Genomic DNA, 16910 nt, shown 5'->3' on the forward strand with positions numbered 1-16910 from the left:
AACGAACTTTATTTTCTAGGCTTGTACAGTAACACCTACTGATGATAATGCTCCCCTTCTGCCTGATAAAGCTGTAATATATTTACATTTACAGTCCTACATACTAGGTATGATCCCTAACTAGAATTAAACATTTCTGGGTTTTCAGTTTGGTCTTAAATGATTAAGACTAGGAAACTTTAGTTCCAAACAAAACAGGAACAGAAACCAACCAACTAAAATCAAATATCATGACAAAGAAGAATGTGATGGAGGGTCAAAAAACAAAGATATGAGAAGGTAAGCAAGCTATTATTACTTACTCGATTTCATGAAGTAACCAATGAAACTATCAGGAATCAATAAAAAAAAGCACCAGAGGAATGGAAGTACTTTCTCCACACAACACGTAGTGAAATCCTACAGTCCCTACCAGAGATGTTGTGGAAGCTAAAACTGTGTGAATTGGTGAAGTACAGATACATCTATTGATAGTTATTAAGCAAAGGTTCAGATATAAACCTTAACTAAGGAAGTGTCTAAAAGAATGTTTACTAGCAATAGGGAGTGAGATTGTATTTCTAATTGACCACTGTTGGAGATGAACTCACTAGAGGCAGACCTTTACACTCACCAAATTAACAGGCACAGATAATTCTGCTGAAGTTTTACAAAGATAGCTGATCTTGTCAAATTTCCACTATTGCAGATGGCAGAATCCACAAACTGGACTGACACTGTATCACAGGGATTATATCATCTTGAAAGAAAAGTGTCAGGCGATATAATCCTATAACAACACAATGTCTTCTTAAAAAGCACTTGTCACACACACGTGCTCTTGTGGGGCAAAAAGTACAAAAATCTAGACTGGGTCACATATGCCAGTCATAGTCAAAATCTAATCCAACAGAGGAAGAGCAGTGAGCTGAATTCCTGAATTCTAATCTGATGTAAATTGTTGAGACTTTTATTTTTTGGTTTTCATGCTGTTAGAGCTCTGGAGTGTTTTGGTAGTTATTCATAAAGTGTATTAGGATCAATATTAAAATTTAGAGCTCTAAAAACGACAGGTATTTAAGGTCATGAGTAACAATGCAGAATTCTTTGAATCGTTGTCAACCTGAGTGTTAACAAGCTATTGTAAAAACAAGGGCATCTGTTATATGTGCTGGCAGGCTCAGCTACCTCTGTCTCTATTCAAGTGATGACCATTCCTGTGAGAAATAGCACCATATGACAGAGGTAGTCCTGGAAAGAAATTTTTAACAGGAAACCTTATGAGAAATATAAGCTTTTGAGCATTGCTAGTCTTTCTTAGTTTACTAACCAATGCAAATCACGAGGAAATGAAAGCAAAATGTCTTATACCTTCTCTATCTGTGTTTTTATAAATACAAGCATCCACATCTTCACCACTAAACTTTAACTCATATGCACTTCCACATTTCTTTACTGCCTCCAAGTCACTGTTTGCAAATAAACTGAATTTCTTTCCTACTAGTAAAAGCTGTTTCTTTTTAAAAGGTAAAGGCTGTGTATTACTGCTTCCTAAAACAACAAAGAGGGAAAATATAAAATAATTTTCATAGTAATTATGTACATGCACCTGTATTTTAGCAGGGTTTTATGTGGCATTAAAACATGCCAACTGCATATTTAGTTACCTTACATGTAAACTATTGCCAAAAAAAGGACAATAATAATAATGTCATTTTTGCAGATCTGCAATCAAGTTCTGTGAGATCTCAGATCTTGCAGATCTATGAAAAGACTGATATGAGTTTTGTGATAAAACCCTCTTACTTTATATTTGTATCTCCATCATACACAGAAGGTTTAATCTTGGAATAAGGTTCACCTGTGATTCTGCATGTGAGCAGCACAGGCTCAGTAATGTCTCTCAGCACAGACTCTAGTATCTGTGATCCCAAATTCCATCATAGGTAACAAGATCCATTTTAAAACAGCTTATATTGTTTCCCATCATGGCTTTTACGAAAAGCTCTTCTGAAACCCAAGTGCTTTGAAACTGTTCTTGAATTTCAAACCTAAGTTTATTCATGAACTGTTTATACCCATGTGCTGTAGTACCAGCACGGTCTAATCTACACTAGATCTCCCCGTGCGATGGAATTTATTTCTACAAAATACATCAGAGTAGGCAAATCCAGTCATTTTGACTTTTCATTCAGTTTCCTATTTATTTCTGTATCTTTAATTCACCTCTCAAATTTTCTTCTAAAGCCTTGCAAGTTCCTGAAATTACAACTAATGAGCCTCAATGACTTACTGTCACTTGTTAAACAAGCATTCCAGGTTTGTGAGTCTCTCAACTTTGCAGAGCAGCAAGATCAGCATTCCTATTACCAGGCCTATGAGTTTGTGTGCCAACTCCTGTGTATTACTCTAAAATGGAAATCACCTAGTTTTCTTACTGGAACACACTTGACTTGGGAGTATTGTTTTCACCAAAGGTCTGCTGACTTCTGTTTTCACACGTTCAATCTCTTTACCTCCACCTCTACATCCAACATCACCATTTAATAAACTCAGAGTTATTTCTTCGTCCTAGGTGAATTCCAAGTCACCTCCAATTCTATGGCTTAATACAAAGCACAAGAAGTCCTATTTTCCTTAATAGGTCCCCAGGTTTTGACAGTTAAAACAACTGTTTCCTATAATGTTACAGATAGCTTTAAATGGTGTAAACTCACTACAATGATTGAACTTAATGTATATGTAAGATACCACATAAGGTAATAATCTAACGTGTTATTGATTTTTCCTGTGCTTCTATAGGTTGAGACAGATACACATCTGGTTCAAAAGCAAATTAAGAGTGGTGGGGTTTTTTAAATAAAAAAAAAAAACCAGCTTTTGGCATCATATTTCTGTGAGAGGAATTAATACACATTGTTGTATTTTGGTTTAAGCTGGATTTTATCTGAACCAAAGCTAAGAGTTAAAACAATTGTCTTCCTATTTAAAAAGGCAAACCTGCACAATCTGGTTTTTCAAACCCAGGTCGGGTTCAAATCCAAACAATGTATTATCCAAATGGATCTTTGCCACAGAGGTTCATTTAAAAAAAGGTTCCTGCTCTGATCTATTTCTCCCTATATGCTTTTGGAGTAAAATCACTGCCAGCAACATGCATATTGACAGTATTTTTCCAGTTTGTTTACATATTATTTTAAAAGGTTAGAAAACAATCTATCAGAAGAGTATGCAATACTTATTCATACACAGTCCACTGAAAAAGGGAGTGAAAATGCTATATATTTAGATATATTTAATACACCACCTTTACATAACTGAACAGGCTGCCCATCCGATACTTTATTAGTTTTAATTTAACTGTTATTGAACACCACCCCATCACCTCATTGTGCAGCTCTCCACAAGGAACACGTATGCACTCACCACAGACAGAGCCTCGCACTAATCTCCTTAAATGTGGTCTCTCGGGGAGGTAGCGGTATTTGCATCCAAAGATACTGAGGTTTGAGGTGTGATCTCCGAAGAACCGGAGCTGGCGGTATCTTTCCCCACAACGGTAACAGAAATTAGTGTTACACTGTGAACAGGTCATGTGGTCACACCCTTCTGTTCTCTGGATGTGGATCTGTATGAGTGGGAAAAAAAAAAGAAAATACTATTTTTTTCCCCTTCCCTAAGCACAGGAAAGAGTAGACACTACCTGGTGCAGTCCATGCACTGGATGAGAAGCCACCATAAGCAACTCCCTGTTTAACTCAGTACTTGCATCAGTTAATACTGCAGCTGTCCTAAGACAATAATGGTTTTCTAAGGGATGTTTCAGAGCATCAATGATGAGTTGTTTCCAGATTTCCATACATACTTTTCTTCTTCATTTAAACACTCTTTGTATCAGATGAGAATCTGAGTGATCCCTGCCCTCACTGAAGATTTGTTTTTATTACTGAAGTAGACACATTAGCACCAAACTTTATTAAAAATAAAAGCCGCACAGTAAATATAGTTATGAACTCTGTTTGACCCCTTCACAGATGGCTTTCCCTCTTATGCCACCTGTGGCCCCACTCCCTATCCCATCACCATCACAAATTGATTTGGCATTTTGTAATAAACACCAGAAAGACTCTGCTGTTGGAGTGAGTGACTTTTAAAGTATGGGTTGTTGGTTTTTTTTAAAAAAGAAAGATTCCACAAACCATACAAAAGAATTACACCAAGCTTTCATGCCCGCAATACAGCATGAAGCTGGGCTGCCTAGGTTGTACATCCCTCTTTCTGCCGATTGCCTGCATAAATAGCTCCATTCAAGTACCTCCATGCACTTACTCTTCTGCAAAACTGGTACATTTACCTACTTTGCACAGATTTTGTAAGGCTTCATTTTCAGTTAATAGTTCTTAAAGTCTTAGGAGAGAGGGTAGCCCTGGGGTTGAGTATTTCACTAGATCAACTACATTTACACAGCTACTTCTAAATATTGCCAACTAATAATACAGCTAACGGGATGGTAAACACATTTCTCCTAGCTCAAAGAACTGCTCAAGACCACTCCCTGTCCTGACACCATGCTTCACAGTGAAATGGTAGATAAAATTACCTAATAACTGAGGTTGGAAGTGACCTATGAAGGTCATCTATTTTAACCCCTAGCTCCAAGCTGGGCTAACTTCAAAGTCAGATCAGATTGCTCCAGGTCTCATCCCACCAGATTTTAAAAATTTCCAAGTACGGGTATATCACAGTCTATTTGAGCAACATGTCCCATGCTTCACCACCCTCCCTGGGAATATTTTTTTTTCCCTTACGTCCAATTAGAATTGTTTCTGTTGAAACTTACAACAGATTAATGAATGCCTCCTGAAATTCTTACCCATATCTACATGTATTTATTTTTCAGGTAGGTACAGGTAAAGACAAGGCATCACCACTCAATGGCCCTGCAAGCACCAGAGATGCTGAAAGCTCAGGTACAGCTGAAGCCTCTCGCCTTAAGAGAGGCTTGTGACTCCTGGGGTATCTGACATTCCTGACAGGGTCAAAGTGTGCTTGTTCTCTGGTGCTGATCAGGGTTCATCTGGGATCTGAGAAATCTTGCTCACCCAAACAGTTACTGAAACTGGCATACGAAAGTTATGTTTTCCACCAGCAATACTTCTGGTAAAAGATTCTAGGGCTGATAAAGTTAAAAATAGTTTCAGGTACACAGGGTGCCGACATCCCTGTGCCTACAATAGTGATCTCAGAACTCATATTTCTATGCTTTCAAACGCTTCTTCTACGCATTAAGAGGGGGAAGACAAAAGAGAGGATCAGCTATAGGGCTATGAAACATTACTTTTAGTAGACAAGTATTCCAGTGGACTTGCATTCAGCCCATAGAAGGGATGCAAACAGACTGATCAAGCAGTTACCCCCCTCTACCTCGAGGAAGCCTGCTGTATCAAAGGTGCCCTGTTTTCCAAAAGCACCTGAAAAAACACCATTGCTGATGAGCTTTATAAGCCACTTGATCTCAAAACTTTTACATTTAAGCACTGACTGCAATCACAGTCAGAAGAAAAGTCTATCCAATACTGTACCAACTTAAGTATGACTTCTGAAATTATACACTATTTTCTTCTAAAAGGCGTATTGTCAATTTGACTTTTCCTTTTACTTTTCAGGTTCTATATGAAAAAAATGTTGACCCTACTCATGGAGCCATAGTTTATTCAACTCTTATGAGATCAACTTAATTGAAATTAAGGAACTTCAACAGTGAAGTGACTTAATAAAATTAACTTTAAAATTTAATTCCAAATAGTTTTTCAGGGGACTGAAAATCAGACAGCAACTATACAGAATATTGTACTTTTAGAGGTACCTTTCCTTATCTGCTGCTTCAATGACCTGTCTTCATCTTAAAAAACTAAATGAGTGTCATAAGATCTAATTCCCTAACTGGCTGTTTTCTTTTCTTTTTGAATCAAGACTGTTGAATTCTCCTTTCTCTTCTCCAACTTTGCAACCTAACCTATTAAGTTACCATCCATCCTAACTGCCAATATCGGAGCCTATAAAAACCCTAGATGCAAACCAAAACTACTTAGTATTTCAAAAATAAGTTTATTTTCTTTGGTAGCCAGAACTTCAAGGAGTTGCTGGTAATAGCTTTATGCATTCTACCATCAATACCTTTTAGAAATATCCACCTCTCGTGACTTGAGACTGCCTGTCACCCTTCCACCCAGACTTTCCTAAAAGCACCCCAGCTCCTGTTAGCCAGGCACCACTCATAAATAATTTCTGAATCTACTTGTTTCTGCACTAAATCCTCCAGGCACACTGTCCTCATAAAGCATAAAGAAATTGATGTGAGTTTTATTTCCTTATGGACATATATCACATTATCTTTGCTTCTTGAAGAAGTAAAGCATTAAAAAGCTTCCATTGAATACTTAGCTGCACATATATAACTGTCTTCAAAAGCTGCAGATTTGGAACAACTGGCGGTACACGTCTACATCTTTTGTTATAAAAAACTTTCCTTCTTTTAGTGAGGAGAGACTCCATTTAGAAAAAAATAAAGAAAACAACCACTGCAGAAGCTGGGCTTGGACTCCCTAGCATACAAACAGACTGACAATGCCAGATGGAACTTTGTATGATTCGGTCAGGCTGCTTTCAAGCCTAAAACATGACATCTCACGAGATCAACTTCAGCTCTGGTTCACATGGACATACCTCTCTCCCCTCAGGATAATCCACTGACATAGATGGATTACAAATCTATAGGTTGGGAAAGCGGTCACTGATGGGTCAGATATCACACAAGTGTTCCTGCCCCACTGGCAATACCGCGGCACGCAGCAGGCAGCCAGGGGAACGCACGGGGCCGGGAATGCAGCTATAGTTAGCTGTGTCTGCGCAGGCTTGGCTGCCTTGTAACTGCAGGCTCCCCAACAGCACATGAGGGTGGAGAAGGCAAGGTGAGAGCACCATGATGGCAAGCCCAGTTCCTGCCTCCAAGCATTCAGTAAGTGATACTGGCTCCATCCTGCACCTAGAGCGTGATCGAACCCCAAGATGTACCCTCACCTCGCGGGAAAAGGTTTAGTTGTTCAGAAACCCAAGAATGGCTCCCAGAACAAGAGGAGTGAAAATTACACATCAGTGGCAAAAGCACACAGAGCTCTGAGCTTAAGTAAACAACTGAAGTAGCGCAGTGGCTCTTTCAGACCCTCACTTTATCCCCTCTGCATGTTAATGCCCTCTCACAGAAATTTTCCAGGGAAATCGCTTCCAAGAGATCTGCGGATGAGAGTGGCCATTTCTTCTCCACTTGTTCTGAAGAAAACCTGGTGTATAGCTTCATCCCTTCATACACAAGCAAGGACTCTCCTCCCTCCAAAGGATAAGAAAATTTGCAGAGCACCTTCGGAAACTATGCCCCGAGTAATTTCATAGTGCTCATATTAATCAGAACAGTGAATCCACAGACAAGATGTACATACTCCTTGATTTGCATTGACATCCTTGTTTACTTAAAACTCTGCTGCTGTTTGAAGCATTCTAAGCTAGAGCCAGTTTGGTGATTCCTCAGACAGTGTTGTTTTTGAAATCTGCGGTAAGATAACACCAACATGAAGTACCTCCTTGGTTTGCTGTCTGCAAAAATACTTGTGGAAAAAAGGTACTTTGCTGCGAACATGTTATCAAAAGAAACTGTAAAAAATAAAGCCCTAAAACAGTAGTGGGCAAAGACAAATCAGGCTTTAGATTTTATGAAAAGGCATCGAATAATATGTAGCTAATGTGCACCCATTAGCCAGTTCCTTGAACAAGACCAGCATTTTTTGGACAAGGCATGTTGAGAAAAATTATTTAGACTGAGTTTCTCAAAATGGCATAAAATAGATTTGGAAAAGGCTCTATTAAAAAATACGTCAAAATTAATTTAAGATATAGTTTTAGAAAAGCAGCATTTTGTAGTATTTCCATACTGACATACAGTCACAACATGACTCTACAATTAAGTATTTTGATAACGTAACATTTTTATTTGCTTATATAAGTGTATCTTAGAGATACCAGGTAAATATAAGCTATTACTATTAGAAACACTAAAGCTGTGTTCACCTACAGGAAAAAATCAAGTTTAAGCTTACTAAACAGTGCCCGCTAGTAGTCACATTACAAAGGATTACGTTCTTTCAAAGCATTTACAAAAACCACTGAAAAACTTGCGAATACTTGCCTAAGGATCTCCCTATACACACACAGTAAGAGCGCACCCATTTTATCATCTGCATGTCCGGACAAGATAATTGTGCATTCCACTTTTCCATGGTACTTCTTAAAAGAGAGAGTCTGTGCATATATGTGTTTGTGTGTTTAAATAATTATCTGAAGATGATCTCTCTAAAATATCGTCACAGTTTACACTGTAATCAGTATCACACTTTGGAAGTTACCAGTAATTTTACAAGGTATCTCAGTAAAGGAATTCTACCACTGCTGAAGTTTCTACCTTTAATTTCCATTAGCTTCAGTTTCAGCACAAAGATTGAATACTAATATCTTGACACTTACAATTTAATCTTGACTTTTCCTCAATCTGTTTGTCAGTTTTGGCTGCTGCAAATTTTTGAAGAACCTCTTTCATGTTTTGATTAATAGAACACATGCACATCTCAAAATAAAATACGCCGACACCTGAAACATTGCCTATGTGGATCTATAACAAGGATAAATCAAACGGTATGTTACCGACTCTGCTTCCCCTGTCATGCTTTATTTTATTTGGAAATAGAATAGTCACCCAGTTCAATGTTATATCATAAAGAGCTTTTGGAGGGGGTGGCTGGAGAGAGAAGAAAAAGTTATTAGCTCCAGTCCTCGACTCCGAACTGTTAACTGTTGGTACGTTTATCCCCACGTGCCCAGATATCTATTAATGGTTTGATTAAGAATGCTGCATAACACGTGTTTTTCATAACTACTCAGTAACTGATTAAGGAAGAAAAAAAGAACAGTACAACTAACCACAGGGTAAGTGGTTCTTTTGAATACTTGCCAGTTATAGATTTGATTTAAAAACAAACAATGTGTTGATATAAATATTTTGGAGGTTGTAGGCAGGACAAATTACTTTTTTTTTGACCCCGAATAAAAACATCAGGAGTGGAGGTAGCAATACAGTTTATGAAAAGGTTGAACTCCCTCTTCAATATTCACTTATAATACCACATTATCAGAAACGACTTGCTAAGAAAGGTTCTTTTTCTGTGCTAGTTTCATAACTTTCCATACTGCCTCCCACCATACAGGAGGGTTTATTTGCTTTGGATTAAGAAACCTAAATTTTTTTTGAAATGAATAGCCAAACTCATGTGACTTCAGGCTTCAAAATTAGTGACTTAACCTGTGTAAGTTTCAACTGTCCAGTTTTCCTTTTCTTTTCAAGACAGTGAAAACAGTTGTACATTGGGCATTTTAGATTTAAAACTCACACAATGATAAACACATTAGGGTTAGCAGTTTTAGTTCCTTTCTTTTTCCAGCTAGCAGCCCTCTTCCCCTGCTTTCCATATTCATACTTTTTTGCTTGGTAAGTTTTCTTCTTTTTTTCAGACAACTTATTTGTTACATCATTTGCATTATCATAAAGTCTGAATCGAAGACACAGGTCAAAGAATTAAAAAGAAATCACATACTTCTGAACCCCCTACTCTGAAAGGAACAAAGTTTGTAAAAGTATTTTACTGTAAGACTTTCCAGAAAGTGAGCATTTTTAGAACTGGCTCAAACCTATCAACTCTTACCAAACAGCAAGCTGTTAAAACTCTGCTAAAATGTCATGTGTGCAGGAGGAAGGTAAACAACTGATTGCTGATTTCAGAGCTTTCCAAATTTTTCTTAAGTGTTTTGAAATATTTCAAGCTATGGCATCACAGGCATTTCTTTCCCCAAGACCAAAATAAGATACTTAGTAAACTGATAAACATTCTCTGATTTGCACAGGGTAAGGCTCAAAGTATGACAAAAGTGTAATTCAGACATTTAGAAGTAAATCCTTCCGTTCAGTATTTATTTCCTAACAAATGTTGCAGTTTCGTTACTTTGTCCTCTCCATGAAGTACATGAAGAGCAAGTTAGGTTAAAATTAGGTACTCTCTTTCACACAAACAAAAAATCACAAAGAAAAGAAAAAAAAAATCACCATGGTGCTCACAAGGTTTCGACTTCCTACACTGTCAGTAGCTGGAGATAAGTGCTGTGAAAAAAAAAAGTGAACAAACATAACGGTCACTTTCACTAAGGGCAGCCAGGGCAGGGGTGTAGGGGGCTGTTGCATCTCATTTGAGTAGTGGGAAGTATTTCCTATCCTACTAGAGATTAACGACATTTTTTAGTGTTTAAAAATGAACTAATTCATGAGAAAGGCTTGTGAAGAACTGATATTTAATCCTAAAAAACGGGTTTTGAGAAATGTTAAAGTTTCCCTTACGTAAATGGTGGACAGAGTACTTTCTGCCTTCAAAATTTAATTCACCCAAGCCCTTTGGAAAACCTGACAGAAGGGCACCATGTTTCTCTACAGCTTTCAATTTCTTTAAAGCTTTATTTTAGGAATAACTTATTCTATAACACACGTTCATTATAAGCATACATCAAGGCCCTCCTCTTATGATTTCCATGTTTCTTTTACATGCAGAGATTCTGCAGAATCAGTGCAGCAATAAGTAAAACATCAGACCTGTTTTCCCCCGATAGGTCATTCACAAGAACCCACACAGCAAGCATGAATTTCATTTCCAACACCGAGAAGCAACAAATATTTACTTTAAATACATATCCAAATAGTTTGATTCCACTAGCTAAAAGCCAAGGGAGAGCAGCTCACCTTGCATTTTGGACACTTCTGGGCATTCCTCTGTCCATGTTCGATTTCATTGGCCCAGTGACGCAACAGCTTGTCTCCCTTCTTGTATTCTTTGCAGTTAACGCCTTCATGCCAGGGAGAGTGGCACTTGAAACACCAGACAAATTGGCAAGATGGACACTGGATCTGTACAAATGAGAAAACACCACAGGTTTGCAAGCTGGGTGCTGACCCAACTGGAAAGCCTGTTTTAAAACCTCTGCTCTTCAATTAAGAGAGTAATAGCCGGCCAGCAAAGACTTAGCATTTTTTGAGGGTCTGTTTTAAAAATGCAAGAAGTTGTGGAAGCTAATTTGTTCCTTTAAAAGACACAAAATACAGAACTAATTGCTAAAGCCAGGAAAGGCCTCAATCAAACTAAGCACAAGTAGCTCTGTTTAAGCATAGGAACCCGCTTCCTAAATTCAACACGTCTCAAATGTCAAAAGGCAAAATCCAGGAAGCTTATTCAGTTGCCTCCAATGCACGAGTGCCACCACCCAAGAACCAGCAGCCAGTTTTCAGTGCAGTGGATCTCAGTCTTCTCAACTTCACTGCCAAGGCTATTACCAGGGAGTAGCTGATCTTCTCAAGGGGCTCCACAGATCCCAGAATGGGTTATGAAGCTTGTATTAGACATGGTCCTGGGAAAAGGGGCCAAGAGCAAGGCTCTCAACCAAGGGCCACAACTACCACCTGGAAGTTGGGCACTTCCTTTTGATTGTGTAAGGGTGAGCTGAGGCTGTGCCACACAGCCTGCTTCCTACAGAACACACCTAACAGCAAAAACCACAACCCAAACTCCTTAAATTGAGAAAGGATCTATTTTTCCCATTCCATTCTCTGGCTTTTAAATCATTGCATCAAACAGGTACCATCATCATCAGGTCTTCCTCCCGAGTCTGGCTTATTTATTTATTTATTTAAAAAAAAAAAAAAAAGCTATGGCAGCTGCCATCTTTGTAGAAGAAATAAACAGAAACATGTTGCTGGTGCTTATATGATGAAAGACAGGCCTCCTACCTGGATCGTGAGTAGGGAAACAAAGAACTTGACGCCACATTAGACTGGCATTTCTAGGCGCCTGCAAAATCTTCATTTCTACTGTGTTTGGCAACAAAATGCCTCAGCCTGAAAGACTGGAAGGCACATCTCCCAAGCGATTGCTGAGCCCTGTCCACCAGCTCCAGTTGCAGCCCATGCCTGGCACTGCCCTGGCATTGTACCAGTTAATGGACAAGACTGAGGAATCCAACCAGCCAAAAAAGGGCTTTTGGGTTTTACCTGTGTCCAGACCTGGTTCACCACCAAACCACGGATGTGTACTGGCCATGCATGGTGTAGGGGTGCTGCTCAGGAAACTACATCCTAGGGTGTAGTCATGCGTGAACCCCCAGAACACATTTCTAAAGTCTTCACCCCCACCAGTTGCTGTGACCTCTGCTCACACATGCCAGCTGGTGGTGTGCTGCCTTGGCTCCCGTCAAGAGTCCAAAGTAGGCGCTCTGAACTCCCTTAAGTATTTTTCTGGGAGGCAGCCAAAATGATTATTTGTAGGTGCAATTCCTACATCCGTCACTACCAGCATGCTAATACAAAGCTGATCTGATCTCTGATGCATGACTGAGAAACGAAGCCGTCTGCTACCCTTAATGCTGTTCCCCAAGTTCTATACACAGAGACAGCATTTAGGGTTTTGCCTTTAATGTTTCACATTAAAACCATAATCGACACAATGGCTCAAGCTGAGCATTTTTATGCCCCTAGCTGACCCATAAAGTGCTTGTCTTTAACTTTAGCTGTAGAGCACAAGAGGGTTTTTGCCTTTTTTTTTACACTGCAGCAGTGTGTAACAGTCATAGCTTAATTTGTATAAAGTGATGCATCTCTGTCTGTCTCTGTCTGTGTAGCACTGTTTACCTGTATGATGTGCTGGTCAATGCATCGCTTCAGCTTACCTCTTTATGTCAATCCACATTTACAGATCAGCAAGTGCAAGAATGGGAGTTAATGGTGAAGAGAATAATTTTCTCACTACTCATAAACCAGCACTTCCCCCTCCAGGATCCTTTGCCTGGGCATAAGACTAAAGCACAAGGAAGGGAAGCAGCATCAAGAAACTGACAGATTTTCTTCTTATTACACCACATTGACATTTTAGTCAGTCACCATCTAGTAGTCATTATCTTTGTAAAAAAAAAAAAAAAAGTACGTGCATTTAAGTGTTAGAATACATACATTTCCTCCATATCAAGCAGACTCAAGGAAAGCATAATATTAAAATGGATGAAATTCAGAAATACTGTACCTGGTGCAAGTATGACTTACGGCGTTCTATAGCTACAAGATGGTATTTTTGCTAGAGCATGCAGTAAGACACCTCACACAGAAGAAAACTACATTTATTTTATTGACAGGAAGCATGCGATAAGTTACTGAAGACACAGATAGGCAGCAAAAAAACAGGAAAGGACAAAGAATAAAGCATGCTACAGGGGAACACCACATTAAAGCTGCAACATGTGGATTAGAAACATTATTACTTTTTGCATGAAAACACAGTAATATCTAAGGCCAAGATAAAGTATAAAATAAAAACAATACAAACTATAACCAGTGCCACTTCTCCAATTTGTTGGTTTACTGGCTCAGATGCTAAACCAAAGAAAACATGCTATCCTACATTCTCTGCTTCCCCGATGAATTCTTATAATAAAAAGTTTAAACAGGTAAGAGGAAAATTCCCACTCTGAAGAACCTAAAGAATAGCAGATTCGTTGCTAACGAAACTAATGCAGAGCACTGATCTATGTTTCCACAATACTTCAGAAAACAATGCAAACAAGATAGGTTAGGTTACTAGCTGCTATTCTGCCCAATATCTCTGTATCTTTTTTTTTCCCCTTTAAGCTTTGAATTTACATTTTTCAGTAACATATGTCACAGCGACCTACTGCTGGGAAGACAGATTATAGCCAGCATTGCATTGTATTACTCAGTATTTGTTATGCCTCAGCCAAAGTTGGAGTCTGTAGCCATAATTAAGCATTCTGCAACCTGAAACCTTGTATCAGTTGCAGAATCCAGACATTTGAGATAGAACATGAAAGTTAAAAAATACAAACCCAAACCAAGAGATCTGGGAAGCTGCAATTTGAAGTTTCTTTCTTAAACAAAATTCCAACAAAAGTTAAGACGTAAGTTTTGTGAGTTTGTTTTTTTGGGGTGTGGGTAGGTTTTTTTGTTTTTTTTTTTTTTTTTTTTTTTTTGAGAGAGAGGGGGTAGGGGATCAAAACCTGACACAAACTCATTGCAGGCTCTCTTTCTACTGCAGCATGTCTATAACTGCAAGAAATACAGCAACCACCAGGACATATAATTACTCTTACACACACTATGGCATCAGATGCTTCCAAATATGTTACTTAGAAAGTACTGACATACAAGATGAAGCTATAACCACATGAACTCCGAATAACACTTGTTCCTATGAATGGCCCTGACTAACTGAAGTAAACTAGTGGGAACTGGCTACTTCAGTACCAGGGTTGGAGTTCCTAGCTCCCTCTTCTGCTTGCCACCCCTGACAGATGCTTTCTCAAAACCAAACTGGTAAGTAGTTTTTACATTTTGAATGGGCCACTTGACTTCTCTGTTGTTCAATACTGTCTGAACATACATTAAACAGGCAAAGAAAACTATATTTTTAAGTACTTATGAACCTTACTTTTCTTGGAACTAGTGGTTGCAAAACACAACCCTAAATCTATTCAAACTTGGATGCAGCGTGACAACAGTGTGCTTAAGAAACAGGAACACAACAGGGCAATTATATCAGTCTTTAAGATTCTTATTCCATTCTTTCTCTGCTTTTCTGAAAGAAAGAAGTCAAATATGATTTTCTTTATGCTTCAGTATTAGTGCATGAATTATCATAACAAGGACACTGAAAGGCTATCTACATATAATTTAAACCAGTAATTATAGTCCAGCAAAGCAGACAAACTATATCTGAAAAAAAAAAAAACAACCACAGAACATTAATCTAGGTTTTTTTCAAGTATGTTTTTCCTCACACAAACATTTTTCCATTTATTTTATGCCTTCCATTTCAGTTGATCAGAATGAAGAGGACAGATATATACGCAGACTTCTATGCCATCTGGAGGTCAGCCTCCCTTGCAATAGAAAAGACGACAACTTCTCATGCTAACCTTTTTGGTTCTCAGCTTTCTGAAACATTGATCTTTGAGGCTAACATTTTCCATTTTCTTAGCTAGCCCTTTTACTACAAACTATTCTATCATTTTCCTCACCTACGAGGAAAAGACCCTTCAAAATTGGTAGGTAACTTCAACACAAAATACTGCTCGATGTGACATCATGATAGCAAAACTGACTACACATTAAAAAATTTTCTTGAGAGCCCTGAATCTACAGAAAGCTTTGTGGGATTTTTCTGCTCCTCGGGAATGCTAGATATATAACAGGATAGCCAAATTAATCATGAAACTAACTGATTACATTAATTACAATCTCTAGCTACAGCTACACAGTCACTTTATTCCAAAATAAATATGGGCTCCTGCCAAAACAGCTGCCTCCTTGTCGTCACCAACTTGTCCCCTCACTTGTACCAGCTGAAAATAAGCAACGACAAAACAAACACATCTTGTATCCCATTGGAGCTGATCTTTGATCCAGCTCCCAGTCTGACACCAAAACATCAACATGTGCAAAAGCAACCTGGCAGAAATGAACAGCTGAGAGCGAACAGGGAGAGCATGGCAAAATCACATCTGCAGCAGTTCAGGCTCAAGGCAGATTGAAGTGACATGTAGTCATGAAGGTACGTGCTACTCAAGGTTAAAATCTGATCCCCAAAGGGGGGAACTAATTGATACGAACTACACAGATCTGCTCTATCACAGCACCTTTGCAGGTATAAATTCCTACTATTCCAGAGCAACCAGCTTCAGAAACTCAAGCAGTCCAAACTAAAGATAGTTCATGCAACAACTGCACTGAAAAAACACATTTCCAAAGCCAAGCACTCAAGCCCTTCTTTTATGTGACGTGTACCTCTCGACAGAAGCGCACAAGAAAACTACATTACGAACCTCACAGGCTGACAATGCAGAAATACAGTCCAAGAATTGCTTCATGGCAGATGGCTGGTGAAGGAACTAACATTAAAACAACAGATGAAATCCAGGCCTTAGGGGAACACAACCCTCTCAGCCCCTCATAGAACAAGCCAACACACTCACTCTTGCGCAACCCATATCTGCTCCATGCATAGGAAATGAACTATCAATTTTTCAATTTTTGCCCACATTCTTTGCACTTTGGAATACCAGCTTTGACCAAAGGTTTATTAGGATCTTGTCTACAAAAAAGTTTTAACACTCCCAAGTTAGGTCATAAGAGAGGGGGCAGGGATATTTCCTTTCTTAGAGTTGGATCCATTTATGATACAAATATTTGATATAGTCACATTAATTAGTCACACCGCTGTACCATGCTGTCATAAGTGGCATTAATGGGAGAAGAAAGGTTTGCATAGCAAATTTCCCCTTTCTTCCCCTCCTTCTCCTCCAACATACATGTACCAGCTAACCTTCGAGGCTTAGCACACCAAGACTTTCATCTCAAAAATGAAAAACAGCACCAGCAAACTGAACTGCTGGGCTTAGGTCAGGTTAGCTGACACAGAAGAGCTATAGTAAGAAAAACTAATTTACCTAATAAATTTACTACTTCTTTAAAATTAGGTATTATTTATAATTTTAAGCAGCGTATCAAATTTTAGGAATGCCATCAATAACATTTTTAAAGTATCTGTTCAAAAGGGTTTTACAGTGTTTTCCTGTTGCAGTGTATAGGACAGCAAGAGCACTGGCACTGAGGCCCCGTGCGCAATGATCTAGTAGGCTTACACATAGACTTTCCCCACACATGACTCAGTTCTTCTGAAGGCAGCACTTCCAGTGCTGGCACAGAATTCATCTGGTGCAAGTGCTGT

The 16910-nt window shown here is 38.7% G+C and overlaps 1 protein-coding gene across 1 annotated transcript in view; it reads right to left on the reverse strand.

Annotated features, from left to right (window-relative positions):
- The window catches only part of RNF217 (ring finger protein 217), a 63651-nt gene that overhangs the window by 12068 nt on the left and 34673 nt on the right, over nucleotides 1-16910 (reverse strand). The window contains exons 3-5 of the mRNA XM_040598257.1: nucleotides 10868-11032; nucleotides 10184-10237; nucleotides 3406-3607 (exon numbers count right to left, since the gene is read on the reverse strand). Of these exons, the coding sequence (XP_040454191.1) occupies nucleotides 3406-3607; nucleotides 10184-10237; nucleotides 10868-11032 (421 nt within the window). The remainder of the gene's footprint in view (nucleotides 1-3405; nucleotides 3608-10183; nucleotides 10238-10867; nucleotides 11033-16910) is intronic.

The sequence above is a fragment of the Falco naumanni genome, chromosome 6, assembly GCF_017639655.2.
Source record: "Falco naumanni isolate bFalNau1 chromosome 6, bFalNau1.pat, whole genome shotgun sequence".
NCBI lineage: Eukaryota > Metazoa > Chordata > Aves > Falconiformes > Falconidae > Falco > Falco naumanni.